Source organism: Erpetoichthys calabaricus, chromosome 9 (assembly GCF_900747795.2).
Source record: "Erpetoichthys calabaricus chromosome 9, fErpCal1.3, whole genome shotgun sequence".
Lineage (NCBI taxonomy): Eukaryota > Metazoa > Chordata > Cladistia > Polypteriformes > Polypteridae > Erpetoichthys > Erpetoichthys calabaricus.
Window position 1 is genome coordinate 1,594,552 of NC_041402.2, and position 19,131 is coordinate 1,613,682.

Below are 19,131 nucleotides of genomic sequence, written 5' to 3' on the forward strand. Positions count from 1 at the left end.
ACTTCACAACACAGCAAAGCTGAACACTTTCTCACTGTCATGGTATCTCGCACTGCCACCTGGTGGAATCTTCCAGATTTATGTAAAGTATGCGCACAAGTATAAACAGTACAATGCTTGTGTGGCAGTAGTGTCTACTGGAGAGTGTGTCGCGTGAAGTATAAACCCAGCCTAAGTATAATCAGAACTCAGAAAACTTAATTAATCCCAAAGGAAATTACTTATGTTACAACTTAACAACAGACAAGGGACATGATCCACTAAGAGCACGTATAAAAGTAACCATGTAAATATAATAAAGTATAATAAACTAAAGTACAGAGTGTTGCACCTTAAGTTAATATTGCACATTTTCAGAACAAATAAGGTTACTCTCATGTGAAGAGCAGACAAATTATTGCACAAGAACAGATAGTATGTTGCACATTTAAAGTACCTGAAAAAATGTACCTGGATACCCCATAAAGAAGAAGGGTAATAGCTTCAAGTGTGGGTGAGTGACCGGAACAGGAGTTCTAGAGTCCGATGGCTGTGGGGAGGAAGGATTTCCTGTGACGTTCAGTGGAGCACTTGATGCTAGTCAGTCTACTGCTGAAGACGCTCCTCTGTCCAACCACAACACTATGAAGTGGGTGAGTAGCATTTTCAATAGACCGAAGCCTGGACAACATTCTCTGATCTGCCACAGTTTCCAAGCTGTCCAGTTTCTCTCCTACCACAGAGTCAGCCTTCTGAATTAGTTTGTTTAGTCTCCTGATGTCTGCCACTGTCATGCTGCTCCCACAGCATGCCACAGCTAAGAAAATGGCACTGGCCACCACGGTGTTATATAACATCTGCAGCATAGTGCTGCTGACACTAAAAGATCTGAGCTTGCATAGGAAACACAGCCTACTTTGACCCTTCTTGTATAATACTCTGTACACTCATTATAATAACTATTCATGGTGGCTCTAAAATCCGTACTAACCCCTACTCTCCCTTCGGATTCTTTTCCCGGTTTTCTGTGGTGGCGACCTGCACCATCACCACCTAATCAAAGCACCGTGATGTCCCTACATTGATGGATTAAAAGCCAGAAGTCTACATGACCATCATCATCAAGTCCTTCCATGAGAACCCTAAATACAAAGTGGACTATTTAATTTATGTTAGGTAGAATGCCCAGAGGTGGCTGGGTGGTCTCGTGGCCTGGAACCCCTGCAGATTTTATTTTTTTCTCTCCAGTCGTCTGGAATTTTTTTTTGTTTATTCTGTCCTCCCTGGCCATCAGACCTTACTCTTATTCTATGTTACTTAGTGTTGTCTTATTCTAATTCTTACTTTGTCTTTTATTCTCTTTTCTTCATTATGTAAAGCACTTTGAAATACATTATTTGTATGAAAATATGCTATATAAATAAATGTTGTTGTATGGTCAGCGAGTTCCTGGAATGGAGTTCCAGATGCTACAATAATATGATGAATTTATCAATCAATTAGACAATCACAAGGCAAAAGAATGAGAGGCCCATCTAACATAAAAAGTAATGAAACCTTTCCAATATGGTGTAAAGGGCTGGAATACAGCACCAATACCTCAAAGTCAAATGGGTTTAACTTTCAGGTCTCTTAATTATCATCTGTGTGGAGACTACATATCCTGTGCATGTCTTTGCAGGTTCTCTCTCCTGGTGATTACTGATTCTAGAGTAACCTGGTAATGAGTGAGTGTTGACAGATGCATTAAATGTCTCTTGAATTTGTCAACATTTACTCTTCATCATATTACAACTTACTGTTTCCCAGAAGACTTCAGGAAGGCCTGGGGAAGCCAGAACCTCACATGCAGCATCTACTATGTCCTGGTAGAAAAAAGAAAAAAACAAATCACATTAATTGTTGAAAAAGTACACCCGAGGATTTTGTTTCTTTTTTAACATATAAGGACATACCAAAATTTGATCTTCATTTAAACACTATTTACAGACAAAGGTGACATAATATAAACAAACAGCATATCACATTTACATTTTGTAGTCCATATGCAAGTCTCTTACATTATCTAAAAAAAAAAAAACTAAAATGAGAATCAGGAACAAATAATTAAAACGTAATTATAGAGAAGATCTTGCCTAAAGCTTATTTCAATTCAGGCATTTAGTTTGGTTTGCTCTTTGCTGTTGAAGTGTGTGTTACCATCATGCCTAGATCAAAAGAGCTCTATGAGGCCTTCAGAAAGAAGGCTGTAGATGCCTAGGAGTCTATGAAGAAATTTCAAAATGTCTTCAAACCAATTCACTGACTGAAAGTTCACCTACAAGTGGAAAAGGTTTCAAAACAGCTGCCAATCTGTCCAGGCCAGGCCACCCCAGCAATTTCAGCACCAATAGCACAATGCAAGATGCTGAAAGAAGTCTCTATGGAGCTCAGGGTGAAATAGCAGCTATTAGAGCCAAGGGGATATTAACTTTTTCTACAGATTCTTTTTAGTTGAATAAATTACTGCTTAGTTAAACTTTCACTGTTTCATCACCTTTATCTAAGGACACTATTTAAATGAAGCTCAAATCTTGATATGCTACAAATGTTAAAAAAGAAAAAAAAATACTTTTCTTTGGGTGTAATCAAACTTTTTTAATGAAACTGTTCATAAAATAGATAGTCTCAAGCAATCTTGTGCAAAACAAAGCAACATAGTTAAGTAAAATGTTATTCATCTCATTTAACATCATTTTAAAATTCATCTCCATCTCTTATTCTTACCTGTTGACTCCCAAGGGCATCTTCTTCAAAAGATGTGACAACAAAAGAAATGAGTCCATATATACACATTCGTGCAGTGCTGGAAGTAAACTAGGAGAAAAAAATATATTATTAAATTATTATTAAGCCCCATATTACGATGAACATGTTACTTCATTAATCAACCAATAAAGGAATAGGGGTCATGAAGTAACCAACAAGAAAGAAACAAAAAATTTGCACCATTAAAAATCCATTCATTTGTATTACAACACTCTCTACAAAATATAAACTGTCATCTAATTAATGGGGGGTCTAACAGCACACATACACGTGATTCCTGCATTAAATACAACTGAAAAAAAGACAAAATGTTTTGTTTAATAACTTTACATGAGAGATTGCACTCCACTGGTGATGGACTACCAGGTTCACAATCAAGAAATGGGAGTACAGTTCACAGTCCAGAATCAGATTGGAGGAGGACACTGTACCAAACTGAGAATTCATATTACAAAAGAAATGGTCAAACAGCCATCAAAAATTTAAATGAACTCACGGAGCTTCATGGCCAAGAGAATAGAAAGTGTCCTTCAGCAGAAGGCCAGATAGCTTGTGGGAAAGTGGCAAGAAACACATAATCTGACTGAAGATTGAACAGGACTATTTCACTAAGACAGTTATAAGTTTTTAGATTAGCAGCATCACAGCTAATAAAACCTCAATGTCATTCAAGACTTAGTCTATGACATTCTCATGTTCTTCATCAAAAGGGATGGAAAAGCTTGCAAGATTGCAATAAAAATGGAAAGAGCTTAACAAGACAAAGGCTTTGGAGAAGGAAAGATATAAAGGACGATGACTTGTGACAGCCCGAGTTTGGCCATCCAATCTAACGGCCTTATTAAGTGAACGTTACACCATCATTTCTCAAAAGCACTTCTAATCAAGGAGAAAAACAAAAAGTTTTTAAAGGTACCACAGTTCATTTTTCTAACCTTTAAAAACTGCAATGTACTTAACATTCTGAAACAAACTTAATTCAGCCAAAGCCTATTTGCAGGCATTGTGGCGCAGTAGTTGTGGCTGAAGTTGTGGGTTCACATTCCACCACTGGCACCGTGTGACCCTGAGCAAGTCACTTCACCAGCCTGTACTCCAACTGGAAAAAACAAATGTAACTAATTGTATCTCAAATGTTGTAAGTTGCATTGGATAAAAGCGTCGGCCAAATAAATAAATGTAAATACCAGCTGAAAACAGCTCAGGACAAGAGCACCAGTCGCTCACAGGGCACAATCATGGACTACCTACATTCATACAAGGCCAATTCGGTTAAAAATGTTTAGTGCATAATGCAGGACAGGTACATACATAAATTTGGAATTAGTAGGAAGTTATAAAAAGCTTCACAGTGGGTTAATAAAGAGTTGAAAAAGAAGCTGCAAAGGAAAAAACAGACAAATAAGACATATAAGACTAATAACTCCAACGGGAACAGTATGGTGTATGAGAACATGAGGGCAAACATTAAGAAGAATATCAGGGCGGTTAAAAGAGAGTTAGAGGATAAAATAACAGATAAGGTTAAAGACGACCCAAAGAGATACTGAAGGACTGGAAAATGGCAAATATTATCCTGTTATACAAAAAAGGGTGACCAGGAGGATCCATGCAACCTTAGGCCAGTAAACTAAACGTGCATCAAGGTAGAATTGAGCAACACCTGACAAGGACAGGAGTTTTACTGAACAGTCAGCATGGAGTCAAAAGGGTATGCGCAAAGTGGGGCATCTGAGATTATCTGGATTTTCAGAAAGCATTTGATAAGGTGCCATATAGCTGTTAACTAAATGATGTGGGAGTTCAGGGTGATTGGTGTAGGTGGGTGCAGAACTGGCTCAGACGCAGGAAGCAGAGAGTGATGGTGCAAGGAACCTCATCAGAACTGGCTGATGTTAAGAGTGGAGTCCAGCAGGGGTCAGTGCTGGGGCCGCTGCAATGTTTAATATTTAAAAATGATTAGGATAGGAATATAAATAACAAGCTGGTTAAGTTTGCAGATGATACCAAGCTAGGTGGATTGGCAGATAATCAAGAATCTGTTGAATCGTCACAGAAGGACTAGGACAGCAGACAGGCATGGGCAGATTTGTGGGAGATTAAATGTAAAGTATTATATGTAGGAAGTAAAAATGTTTGAAAACATAATGGGAGGTTTGAAAATCAAAGAAGGATTTAGGAGTTGTAGTGGACTCGTCACTATCAGCTGCCAGACAGTGTTCAGAAGCCATTGAGAAGGCTAACAGAATGTCAGGTTACAGTATATATGATGTGTGCAGTACAAGTCACAGGAGGTTCTGCTCAAGTCTTTATAACACACTGGTGAGGTCCCATCTGGAGTCCTGGGTGCAGTTTTGGTCTCCAGGCTACAAAAAGGACATAGCAGCACTAGAGAAGGTCCAGAGAAGAGCAACTGGGCTGATTAGAGGACTACATGGGATGAGTGATGAGGAAAAATTAAAAGAGATGGGCCTTTACAGTTTAAGCAAAAGAAGATTAAGAGGAGACCTGACTGAAGTGTTTCAAATTATGAAGTGAATTAGCCCAGTGGATCGAGACGGGTGACTTTAAAATGAGTTCATCAAGAACACGGGGACACAGCTGGAGACTCGTTAAGGGAAAATTTCACACAAGCATTAGGAAGTTTTTCTTTGCACAGAGAATTACAGGCACATGGATTAAGTGACCAAGTAGTGTGGTGGACAGTAGGACTTTAGGGATTTTCAAAACCAGACTTGATGTTTTTAGAAGAATTAAATGGATAGGACTGGCAAGCATTGCTAGGGTGAATGGCCTGTCCTCATCTAGATTGTTCTAATGTTCTAATAAATCAACAATGTTTTCTAAAATCAACCTACACTACCCATCCTCAGGATGTGTAAGAGAAACTGGAAAAGCGGACAATAAAATCTGCAACGACACTGGAGAACATGTAAGCTCAACAAAGACAACAATGCAGGACACAAAGCCAGGACGTCGGATTCATTAAGGAGCAGCAGTAACAAGTGTGCCACCAAACTGCCAGAACAATTTAGTTAAATAAAAATCACCACTCTCTTCAGCACACTGCTTCCTTATGAACGGACATTCGTAGCACAGGTAATGATTTTTCTCACTACATATGTTAAGTGACATCAGTATGTGGAACTGGAAGGAAAGGAGGAAAACTGGCATTTGAAAATTGAGTGAGGAGCACCAACTTAACATGGTTATCATATACTGTACATTTGCTGGGGTAAGGAACCTTTATTTACGTCATCTGCCTTTTTATGTTTTGTGTGCTTTAGCTGTACCAGTAGTATGTACTATGGTTAAATAAATTAAGACAATGGCAACAATCCTAGCAGAATGATGGACAGAAAAATTTTCTTTGACTTTTAGAAAGGAATAAAATCCAGGCACACTGAGAAAGCATTTAAGGAGACTCACGTTGATTCCCCCACTGCCTAAAGCTTTCAGCATGCAGCTCAAATACTGGAACACATTGAGCTGCAGGGCTATGCTGCCTATTCTTCTGACCACTGGTCCGGATTCTTCAGGACTGAGGGTGTGACGCAACAACACCCATGCTAGCAGCACTGGTGCATGATGAGGAATGTCACCAAATGTCAAAAGCAGTTGGTCCAAATCCTAAAATGACAAGAAAAAAAAGAAAAAAATAAATACATGCAGCAGTATTAACTAGTTATTAATATATAATAACTAGCAATTAATATATTGTTGAAAGGATCGAATAAAAGGTACAAATGAATACATTACATGTTACCAGAATTAAACAATAACAGAATAATAATAATAATACATTTTATTTATATAGCGCCTTTCCCATGCTCAAGGCACTTCACACAGTTTAAGAAAGAACGGCAGGGTATACAGTATATAGCATTGTACTAAACCAGATAAATAAAGAAGATTACGACAGCAAATTCAGAGTTAAAGCCTAACAGACCACATAATTGTTGGTCTCGTACACACACACACACACAAACACAGCGGTTACATGAGCATTTTGACATGGACGTAAACTGAGAGAAGGGTAATAAAGTCAAGCAGAGCTAACGACAGTAAATTCAGAGTTAAAGCCTAACAGACCACATAATTGATGGTCTCGTACACACACACACACACAGAGCGGTTACATGAGCATCTTGACATGGACGTAAACTGAGAGAAGGGTAATAAAGTCAAGCAGAGCTAAAAGCCTTCCTGAACAGATGAGTTGTAAATTGTTTTTTAAAAGACTTCATGGAGTCAGCTGACCTGATTAATTTCGGTAGGTCATTCCAGAGTCTGGACGCTATACAGCTGAAGGCCCTGCTTAAACCCATGGAGTGTAGATTAGTGTGGGGCACAACAAGATTTCCAGAATCAGAGGACCTCAGTGGGCGGACAGGCACACAGTGATGGAGAAGGTCACTGATGTAGTTTGGTGTGAGGTTATTTAAGGCTTTGTAGGTTAGAATAATAATAATGCAGGCATGTATACTTTATTGTGCTCAGTTGGCAGGTATATAAAATCTATGAGTCATGGTCTCCTTGGCTGAAGTGAATTATTGTAACAACTATAAACTAGCCCAACACATAATTATTGTTATATCGCTAATTCTGTGATTCTCCAACTCAGGCCTTGGGAGACCCTGTGGCTGCAGGTATTTGTTCCAACCATCTTTTCTTTTTAATTTGGACTCCTAGCCTAAATAAGCAAGCTCTTATTTCCCAATCCATACTTCAGGGTATAGAAATTAAAAAGTCATGTATGGGCACAAGTAGATATAAACTTAATATGAACTTTTATAAGCATTAAAACTTAAGGTGAACTTTTGCACGAATCAGGTATGCCAAGTAAATAAAGGCATATGCCATATTTCTTTTTTAATTGAGCTCAGGGAGAAACCACCAATATTTAATAACCCAAAAGGACTGAGGAGGGAGAGAATGATGAATGGAGACGGCCTGAGGTCAGAGAAGGGAGACCACTTGCTGGTTGAGGGCTAGTTAGGAAATAAGGTAAGCAAGGAATGACAATGAGTGACAAGGTAGGAGAAATACTGGTGGCTGCAGAGAGGGCCTGCAAGAGGCCAGCTAGAGTGGGGAGTCCGAATAAGCAGTGAGGTCAAAATGATGAGAAATGATTATATAAACTGTAACTTTTTGGCTTGTTCAGAGCTCAACTCAGCTTGGCTTAATTGGGTTGAGTTTGCGTTATTGTTTATTGCAATAAAACTTACAGGTAAAATTCTGTTACAACTAACTCCCAGGGACCTAAAAAATGTTTCATTGTAATGAAAATTTCATAGTAATGAGATTCTGTATTTGTCACTATACTGCTTTCTTTAACTTGCGTCAAGGCGTTTGCAATCATTTCAATAGCTTCTTTCGTGTTAATTTTAATCTCCTCCTGCCTACAAGTTATACTGATGAGAATTTTTCTCAGCATTTCCTTGTGATGATACACTTTCAGGGTGCGAATGATGCCCAAACCATATGGCTGAAGCGCTGCCGTGCAATTGGGTGGGAGGAATTCAATGCAAACATTATCTAAATGTGGAAGCATGTTGTGGGCAGCATAGTTATCAATCAGAAGCCGAATCCTCCTTTTTTTTTCTTCTTCATATTGTGAGGTTTCTGAACTCTTTTGAGACCCCCCCCACTCCCCACCCAATGGGAACGACACACTGAAGTGCGTCCTGAAGCGCAATTGCCGCGTCTGTGGAAGATTGTTTGTCCGTTGCTGGGGCAGGGAAATTGGAGGCTCAAGGCGCTGCAGTGAAGCGCCACAGAACAAATCATAAAAGATCGGGTCGCACTACAAGTCCGTGTCTTGCACCCCAAAACACGAGGCTGAGTCTCAGTACATTAGCAAAACCAGCTTTATTCAGCTTGAAACAGGAATGGCACAGTTATTTATTGTAGCGTGTGATCTGCCGCTCTCCTATACACAGACACAGCGGTCAGGCAGGGTCGTGCAGGTCAGTGATCAAGTAATCCTGTTATCTGCATTTACAATTTACCTGCTCCTAACCTTGCATCACTCATCGAGATCTTTTCTGTTTACTTTGGTGGACAGACGCGGCATAGCTGTGAGCCTGCTATTGCCCCGTACAGATGTGGAGATCGCACTTCGGGATGCTCTTCGGCTTGGAATCTCCCACAACAAGACCGCAAGAGAGTTTACAAACCTCACATTTTCTTGATCTAGTGCCGCCTTAATAGGAATGTTTCTTGAACGAGACTCACTGAACCACAAATGAAGCAGTACACATACGTTTGCAACCCAAGATTTTTCTTCTTTTTTTGCTCTGTCTTTCAAGAAAGTTGACAGTGTGGACGGCGAAATTCTGGCAACATCTTTTTTCTTTTTGCCGCAATCGAGAACTGCAAAAAATTACATTTTTTTTTTCTAATATGAACTGTTATCGTTTTTTCGTGTCTGCCATTTCTATAGAAGGGTGACATTGAGTTAAATTCCAATGGATGTTTTTCAAATGTTGACAAGCAATAAGCAAAAGGCATCACCGGAAACAAAAATAGCAAAACAGTATGAGGAAAGTCTGAACAAACAAAAAAAAAAAAATGATAGTGTTTGTGTTTGGGGACCGTTGTGCACAACTGAGCTGTGACCACAGAACTAACTGCTCTGTGGGGGATTCATTCAGGCATTTCAAGGTCTTTTGTGCACTTCGTTGTAATCAAAGTATCTGCTGAATGTACATCATAGTAACGAGATTTCTATAGACTCGTGTCATATGGGGAAGCTGTCGGGACCATAAACATACTTAATTGTAATGAAAATTTCGTTGTAAAGATATTCGTTGTAATGGAATTTTACCTGTAACTACTCTGTTTGCCTATCCTTTGACTTCTAGAGCCTTCTTTCAATGTGAGAATCTCCGGTGCATTTTACACTCTGACAAGGGTCAATGTAGAAATTACAACTAAGACTGGTCATTTTTTTAGATGTATACATTGTTGTATGCTACACTGCGAGAGTTTTTTTAAACTTGCTTTTCAAGTTTTTCATCATCATCATTAAAATTGTTCAATTTCTGGTATTTAATCCTGATTAACTACTGAGCACATTACTGGGTCTGATGCTGTAGTAGTCGCAGCCTTTCAGCATGCAGAGTCGTTTGCTCTACACATTGTTAGTTGTCATTATTAGGATACAATTAATGCAGCAAGCTACACAGAAGAAAAAGGAAAATTAGGACAATAACAAAAAAGAGTGGTAACCAATTAAAGCTACTGTACATTAAAAACTGCTGTGTTTTTATAATTTCAGGATAAGAGAAGAAAAAGAAGAGCAGATAATGAAATCAAATCAATCAGAAGTACAAATGATTCACTGATTGGAACAGAAACAAAAAGCTGCAGCCACATGGGGTCTTCCAGGTCTTGACTTTGAGAAGCACTGGTCTTACTGAATAAAAGGCATTTGAGTCTTTATTTTACTGTAAAATGAAACTGAGCAAGCAGCTAGTTCGGAGATGAATGAAATTCTACATACTTAGAGCTCGGACTGGCTCCAGGGCAGTGTAAGTTGTGATGTAGTATGTATGTTGCACTTATGATAAGCTCTGACCTAAACAGCTAAGTCTCTACCAGCCACATTCTATAAATTTACAAGGCTGGTTCAACCTCACCTTCTTCATAAAGTTAACATTATGGCTGGTAACGAGTGGTACAATACATAACTGCAAACTATGATTGGTCTTACTATATATGAGCATTTGTTAATGGGCTCAGATGACCGCTCTGCTGTAAATTTTCTTTTAGCATTCACTTTGTGTTTTATTGTTAGCTTAATTTATTTAAAAAAATAATTAATAGCAAATATAACTTACATGAAAATAAACTTTCCCCTATATTTTCACAGACAGCAAAGCAATTTATAAAATGACACACAGTTTAAATGTATTTTTGATAAATACAAATCCCTCTGTAAAATCGATAGCTGTGAAAACCAAACTCCAATAATAATGGCCTTTGTCTTACTTTGCAAATATCAGGAATGTTGGTAAACTGGTGTTGATCTGTCCGGTCTTCAAGAGCGCATTTATGTAAGAATTCAATATCCATTCCTTCCACCAAAATCAGAGAACTGAAGTACCTGTTGGGTGATGATGACAGTTACAATTATGAACCTTCACTAACATTAGACCTCTTGTCAGTTTATTGGCCAATTTCAGTATACTTCTGAGTTGGCCAGGTGCTCCACCAAACCTTAACCAATTAAATAAAAATAAAAAAATCCAACAAACAACATATAAACATTGTGGCCCACCAGGCTGGCACTGCCAGCTGAACCTGACACAGACAAGTGTGGGACACAAGTTCAAGGCACACCGGTTTTTATTTTCTTTTTTCCCTTGTGGGAAACGCCTTCTCCGCTTGCCACATCTATAACACAGCCCAAGCACAAGCACAGCACAATATCACAAGTCTCTTCCTTCTCTTTATCTTTTCTCCTGTCAAACTTCATCGCTCCTCCTCCTGACTCTGGCTCCCGAGTAGTGGCTGCTGGCTCCTTTTATAAGGCACCCTGAAGTGCTCCAGGTGTTTGATTACTTGTTTCTGGCAGCTCTTCCAGGTGTGGCGGAAGAACTGCCCAAAAGGGCTCAGCTGCTCCTGCTGCAGCACCCCCTGGTGGCACCTGTGGACCCCAACAGGGCTGCACCACACTCCAACTCCCATGAAGCCCTGCGAGAGTCCGAGGCACCGCTGCAGCCCAGGGGGGTTGCCATCTAGCAGCCCGGGGGAAGTAACATTCTGGCTATGCTTGTTCCCCCGGTCCTCCCAGCGTGGAGGCACCCATCACTATATACATACACACACACACACACACACACACACTAGCTTTCATAAATGTCTAAAAAAAAAAAAAAAAAACACTGTGTACATTAACTTACCCAATACGATCGATGAGAGCATCCATGCTTTTATCTAGTAAATGCCTGTTAGTCTGCCTACGTCCAAAGCCCTGTTCCTTAAAGATCTGAGTAAAGCTGAGGAGGTCAGCAGGCTGCATCTCAAAATAAGCGTAATAAAGGAATATGATTTCCAAAATCACAGCCTGTTCTCGCAGGCACTGCACGAACCAACGAGATAACTGTCTCTCTGTCTGCAAAACAGAAAAAAACACACTGGTTACTGTCATGGTAATCACATCATCATCATCACCTGTTAGGTTTTCCATAATTTCTGAGTGCATAAAGTATTACATTCTGCCACACTTGTATGCAGTGCCTTGCAAAAGTATTCAGAAGCTCTGAGTTTAAACAGATGAACAACAATCGCTGGAGAGGAGACAACTGCCTTACAAATGGCACACACCAGCGAATCATAAAATAACCCCTGCAGTTACAGAGGATTTATTCAAAATGTAAATCTACAGGCTAGTATTGAAAATGAAGACTAAAGAGCATTTGAAAGAAGACGATTTCAAAAAATAGGAAAATGGAACAAAACAATATCTGCTGGTTCAACTGGCAGAAAGTAGAAGCTAAGTCAACCGGCCCAGGCCATACCTTAAAACATTTATCAGAAAGGCCAACAATCACCTTGAAAGAGACGGAGAGCACAGCAGACAAGATTACAGTCAAACATGTCGTGACCTCTACAACACTGGCCAGACCAGTATTTGGGAGTGAAAAAAGCAGCCATTCCTCAAAAAGAACCTCATGAAAGCACACGTGGGTTTATATAAATAATATCAGAGCAGCCTAGTAATAATCCGTCCTGGGTATGACGTTAATCTACATCCATCCCTGGATTTAGGCCCTCCAACCTGCAGAATTGGCACTCCAGCCACCATAACAAACCTCCCACTGTTGTACTCCATCTGAACTCGTGTGGTGCTGAGGTGTCACCTGTTGCATGGCTACACTCGGGTCCTAATCTGGATCCTGAGTTGGTTTGTCGTGTGGTGGGTGTGGCGATGTGCCGTATCACCGCGTGCTCCTAACCACTCTCTCTAGTAATAATGGGAGAATAAAGTTTGTGCTCAGACAGGGCAAAGAAAGAGCTTAAGAGTTAAAGAAATGTGCGTTCCACAGAGGGAACACTGTCCAAAACTCAAAAAGAGGCACATCAAGAGTGAAGAATGCCGATGGTAACATTATGGGCAGGGACTAAGCATCTGGTTAAATTAAAACGAAGAATGGGTAGTGGAAAACACAAAGACTGCAAAAGAACCTGTTTGAGTTCAACAAGGAAATTCTCCTAAACACCCGGCCAAAGTAACTTTGGAGCGGCTATAGGACACAAACATGAATGTTCTCTAACCCACGGATAATAGATAGTCTGTTACACGATTTGAAGACTGCAGTGCACACGCATCATCCACAAACAAGTGTAGCCAGGAGTAAATCTGCCTGGAAGAAAAGGCCAAAATTACAGAAAAACAGTGTGCAAGTTGCTAATGTTTACCCAGAACACTACTGTTACTGCTGCACAACATTATTCTGAAAAGTATTAAAGTGTCATTATTATCCCAAATAAGCCAGTTGGCCCACAAATCTTTTTTCTCCATTCTCCACACATCCTTTAGGCGAGACCCATTCTTCTCATATTATCCACCACAACCAACAACCATGCCTCATCTCTGGGCCTGAGCCGCCTCCACTTCCTTCTTGCTGCACCTCTACACTCAGTCAACCACCTGTCTTTCGCTTTACAAGTCCAAACCACCTCCGTCTACTTCTCCCATCACCTCCCCAGCAAGTACAATACAATACAATTTATTTTTGTATAGCCCAAAATCACACAAGAAGTGCCGCAATGGGCTTTAACAGGTCCTGCCTCTTAAAATACCCCCAGCCTCGACTCTCAAGTCTTTCCCTTAACTCAGCATTCGCCTTCCTCTCACTCCGTGATACTTCACACATCTACTTCATCGGTCTCATCTCTGTTCTTTCCAGCTTTGCTTCATTTTCCACTTCTATCTGCCATGTCTCACTCCCACACACAATACTTCTCCTCAAAGCACAGCTTTCATGCATTTTTCTTTTCAATGCCATTGTATAACACACTTAAAAATGTGTAAACACTTTGTGCAATTATAGTTTTATTTATGTATTATTTGAATACACACACAGATGCATACATTATATACAGTTGAGGCCAAACGTTTCCATACACCTACACTAAAATCTTTCAAAGTCGATGTTTCACATCTCCACACATGTCCTGTTACCACACATTTCCTGTGTTAAGTCAATCAGGGCCATACAAGCGGTAACAGATATTTTCGCCTTTATTTACTGTATCAGATTTTCAGTTGTTTCTCATCTTTCTGTGAGAGTCACTGATTTTACTTTTCAGATTCAGGTTTTATAGGCAGTCAGTCCATTGTAAAGAAATGTTGACTACAGACGTCTTTAAGCTTAGTTATAAAAAGCCAACAACTGGCAACGGTCAGTTTGTCACATAAAAAGGAATACAACTAAATACAAATTCACTAGACAGTCCAAGTCAATTTCCTGAATTTCTGCATTGATATGACTCCAGTAGCCTGGCCTTAGCCTTCAATTTAACAAAGTGTGGTTGAGCTCTTTCTAAAACTTAGTTTAAACACCGGGCATGTCTTCAACTCATGTAAAGCACTTCTCCAGCTTCACTGAACAGCCAAATCAGATTTCCAGATTTCATATTTGCATGTTCCGGTTAAGAGCAACTGCTAACAGCTGTCATCAATGCATGTGGGCTTAATGAAATGTGAACAATGAAGGAAAAAAAATGACTAAGAAACAAATATGGCACAATTATAAAAAAAAAAGTGACTTATAAATGTAAATGTGGACTATTCTTGCTTATCAAAAAAAATAATGTAGAAGAAATTGACACATTAAAAATTAGAATTTGTTGGCAAAATTTGTGCGGGACAGCCAGTACCCCATTCTGAATTTCAAGCCCTGGAGTGCTTTGTCCTGACAAGCCACTACTACAGAGATACTTTAAATAGGAGAATTTGGAATTAAGTTTGGACATCTTGCCTCTAGAGGTGGGCTGCAGGTTTTCATTCTAACCATCTTCTTAATCATTGACTAGTTTTGGCTGATAATTAACTTCTTTTGCCTTAATTTTAATTAACTTGACTCAGGCCGCTTTGTTGTTTCTTTTTCCTTAATTAGCAGCCAAACAATAATGTGACACAAAACAAGCTGCCACATGACCAGCTGATCTGTGCCCATCACACAATATGTGGAACACTGGATGTTCAAACTGTTCTTTATACAGCCTCCAGTTAATCCAAAATGCTGCAAGAATTATTACAAGAACAAGAAAATACAAACACAGTTCTTAAATCCTTACACTGGCTCCCAGTTAGGTTTAGGGCAGATTTCAAAATCCTCCTTTTAACATATAAAGCATTAAATGGCCGAGGTCCGGCTTACTTGTCTGAACTTATCATGACTTACAAACCTGAATGTACATTAAGATCTCAAGATGCCGGTCTGCTTATGATTCCAATAATTAATAAAATAACGGTGGGAGGTCAAGCTTTTAGTTACAGGGCCCCCATAAACTGTGGAATGGTCTGCCTGCTACTATAAGAGGTACCCCTTCAGTCTCATCTTTTAAATCCCGCGTGAAGACTCACTACTTCAGAATAGCACACCCTGACTAGAGCTGCTGATTAACTGTACAGACTGCATCTCTGTTGTTAGTCATTAGCACTAAAACATAAGTAACATGATAGTTGTAATTTGATACTAACCCTCACCTGTTCTGTTTCTCTTCTTGGTACTCAAACGTGGCACTTGGTGCCACGGCCCACCTGCCAAGTTGTTTTGCCTGCCTAAGGTAAAGTCATCCCTGATGAAGGATTGCAAGAATCGTGGTAAAGAGGGGTCCTTTCATCAGATTAGCACTATTTCAGCTGTGGAATGGCCAAATGGGGGAGGCAGCTTGATGGATGAGGTCTCCAGGACTCTAAACAAATCCAAATCTTCTTATGTGATATCATCTACTGTTAAATTCTATTCTGTACTTCTAAAATTTTTATTTTTATACTGTATTGAGGATTTGTTCTGTGTATTGTATTGTATTGGCCTCCTTCTTTTTGACACCCACTGCACGCCCAACCTACCTGGAAAGGGGTCTCTCTTTGAACTGCCTTTCCGGAGGTTTCTTCCATTTTTTTTCTACAAGGGTTTTTTTTTTGAGGAGTTTTTCCTTGTCTTCTTAGAGAGTCAAAGCTGGGGGGCTGTCAAGAGGCAGGGCCTGTTAAAGCTCATTGCGGCACTTCTTGTGTGATTTGCGGCTATACAAAAAATAAATTGTATTGTATTGTATTGTAAATAAAGAAAAGTGAAGCTCTCGGTAAGGTTGATCTCTCAGATCACCAAAACATTTTGACGCCATTCTTAGAAAAAACAGAAAATCAACAGTTCTGGAAAAGTCTGCTGTGGTAGAATGAGAGCAGCAACAGGCCATGGAATTAAATAACGGGTTTAATTAACAGCAAGAATCTGCTTCTCTTTAAAGTGACTGGAGTGAAATTGGTTGGAGTTTGAAACCCCGATTTAGCTGGTCATCTGTTGGCTCGTTTCACGTCTCATTTCTGTTTGGCTGTCATTTAATGAAGTAAAGAATCAATTCAGAGCACTGAATCCTTAAAAACAGGGCAACTAAAATGAAGGGAAAAAGAATTTAATTAGCAGTGAAAACTGGTCACTGATTAGGAAAAGGATTACAATAAAAACCTGCAGCCACTGCGGTCCACCAGGCCCGGATTTGACACCCCTGCACTAGAGCAAAGAAACACACAAGTAACTAATAGCATGTTACGCGTTACAAACATTGGAGTTTCCACTAAACAAAATGTTGCGTTCTACAGTGTGGCAGACGGCCGGGATGCCCCTTTGGCACTGTATCCAGGGGAACAGCCATGGGCTGCACACTACGTCCCCCGGAATGCTTGGTGGTAGCCCCCCTGAGTTGCATCAGGGCCACAATTGTGAAACACCGGAGCTCAGCCCTGTTGGGCTCCGTGGCCACCGCCAGGAGCAGCTGGACGGCTTCCTGAGCCCGTGTGGGCTGTGATGCAGCCTGAATTAGGTCAATCATCACCTGGAGCACTTCCGGGTGGGCTATAAGAGGAGCCAGCAGCCACTACTTGAGGCACCAGAGTCAGGAGGAGGAGGACGAAGCTGCCTGGGAGGAGTGGAAGAAGAGTGCGTTTTGAGGTTTTGTTTTTGGGGACTGTGTGGGCCTGTGGGACATGGGGTAGATGTGTCCCACAGCTGAAGAAAAAATAGATTCTTTTTACCCTTTTGACGTGTCTCCAGTGTCATTCTGTGTCGGGTCGGCGCTGATATAGCGCTTTTGCCATAGATGGTCTGGTTACTCTTGTGCAGATGTCACAATCGTTGTTGTGTTTTTGGATGCACAGGGGTATCTCAGACAGTTTACTACTAAGGCAAATAGTAGACAAATAGTTTGCTAAGGTGGTGGATGTGGTTTTATAACCACCAGTGCAGATTACCACTAGATAAAACCTTTTGTACATGTGGGTAAAGTGATCACTTTAATTTGCCTGAAGGGCTGTCTCAACCACAGCTAAGAACATCATTTTTGTAGTTTATCAAGTGTTTTGTTTGGAAAATACCTTTGCATTACTGTCCAATCCCTGAACTTAAGCACAAAGGCATGCTGGCTATTTAACAGGTCACTCATTACCACCTAAAACCTGATGCAAACCATCATACCACATTTACCACTATGAAAACTCACCATGAGATTGCCATGGGTTTCCCACGTTGGAGCCTCAGCTCTGAACAGATCCTGAAATTGCTGCCGGTACCTTGGTATCAAGTCCTTTTCCAGCTTCTCAATGCATTTTGAATATTCTGCCTACAAAACAAAACAATTCTAAGAGATGTGCCAGCGTGTACAGAAACTGAAACGACCACAAATCTCTTTACTAACAAATGGAAGTGTGTGACAGTTGTCCTAACACGGACCCAAAACAATTTATAAAATAAGTATGTTAATAAGATCTTACTCTGTAAGGATGGCGCTCATCCTGGAAATATGTAAGAAGGAAAAGAACACAACGAAGAAGGCAGATCCTCTCATCATAGTAGTAATCGAAAATCTAAGAGTAAAAACAAAAAGCAACAAAAAATATCAAGTCAGGAGTACTTGACTGAGAAACGAGAAGAAGAACTTATGACAGAAGTAGGCATTCTGTAACAGCTGCAAATGTACGTGTAAGGCGGCTCTCTGGCCTACAACGTAAAGAGTAAAGGAGTCAAAGGACATCACAAGCAAAACAAACAATTCTAGCATAACAACAATACGATACACCACCTCTCAAATGTAGAACTTCACTGATGGATAAGTAATGTGTTATTAAAGCCGACATCAAATTGTAGTAACACACATGCCTAAACTTGATAATTAATGAGTACAAAAAGGTGATCACAAATAAAGACTTTTTCATGACACCTGACCCAGGTTGACTTTTTGCCTGATGTATAAGATGACGGACCCCAATTCTTGAACTGAAAGCAGGATCCAGGCAGGTTACGCGACTTGTTCAAGGTCACAAATGCTGCTCACCCTGTTCATACACTGATATAGTATTCTTTCTTGCTGCACAAACCAAACTGGATTTACATTAAACTAATAAAGAGTAACAACCCTAAACACAAAATGGCACAAATTTAAAAATACAGTGGAACCTTGGCTTGCGAGCATAATTTGTTCCGGAAACGTGCTTGTAATCCAAAGCACTTGTATATCAAAGCGAATTTCCCCATAAAAAATAATGGAAACTCAGAGGATTTGTTCCACAGCCCAAAATTATTCATATAAAGAATGATTAATACAAACTATAAAGGAAAAATACATAAAACAAATTAACCCACAGTTTACCTTTGAAACAAATCGTGGTTGCTGTGAGGGAGACGAGAGAGAGGAAGGTTATTGTGCAGGACGACTTTCACCCTAACTAACGGAATCCCTGCTATCTGTCGGCTCACTGGAATCTTCTTTTTTTGCAACTTTACCAAGGAGCCTCTCCAATGACAGTTGCCTTTGCCTGAAGAGTCACTACACTTTGGACACAAAATTTAAAAAATGCTTTACGCACTGTAAGGTTTCTAAACTCTTTTGGGATTCCACCCAACGGGACGACACGCGGAAAAGCGTCCCAAAGCAACTGCAGGCTCCCAGCACTGTAGCTGTTCGCCGGAAAAGCAAATCCAAAAACATGGCGGACATGCTGTCAATGGGTGATATAAGGAACATTATAAATGAGCAGGGCACAGTATTACTTAGCCACGACCCTGCCTGATTGCTGTGTCTCTGTATAGGAGAGCGGTAGATCCCACTACA

The 19,131-nt window shown here is 40.1% G+C and overlaps 1 protein-coding gene across 1 annotated transcript in view; it reads right to left on the bottom strand.

Annotated features, from left to right (window-relative positions):
• The window catches only part of nup188 (nucleoporin 188), a 126,481-nt gene that overhangs the window by 74,818 nt on the left and 32,532 nt on the right, over positions 1-19,131 (bottom strand). Inside the window, exons 7-13 of the mRNA XM_028809068.2 lie at positions 17,795-17,887; positions 17,524-17,643; positions 11,697-11,908; positions 10,783-10,897; positions 6,217-6,417; positions 2,746-2,835; positions 1,779-1,844 (exon numbers count right to left, since the gene is read on the bottom strand). Coding sequence (XP_028664901.1) covers positions 1,779-1,844; positions 2,746-2,835; positions 6,217-6,417; positions 10,783-10,897; positions 11,697-11,908; positions 17,524-17,643; positions 17,795-17,887 — 897 coding nt within the window. The remainder of the gene's footprint in view (positions 1-1,778; positions 1,845-2,745; positions 2,836-6,216; positions 6,418-10,782; positions 10,898-11,696; positions 11,909-17,523; positions 17,644-17,794; positions 17,888-19,131) is intronic.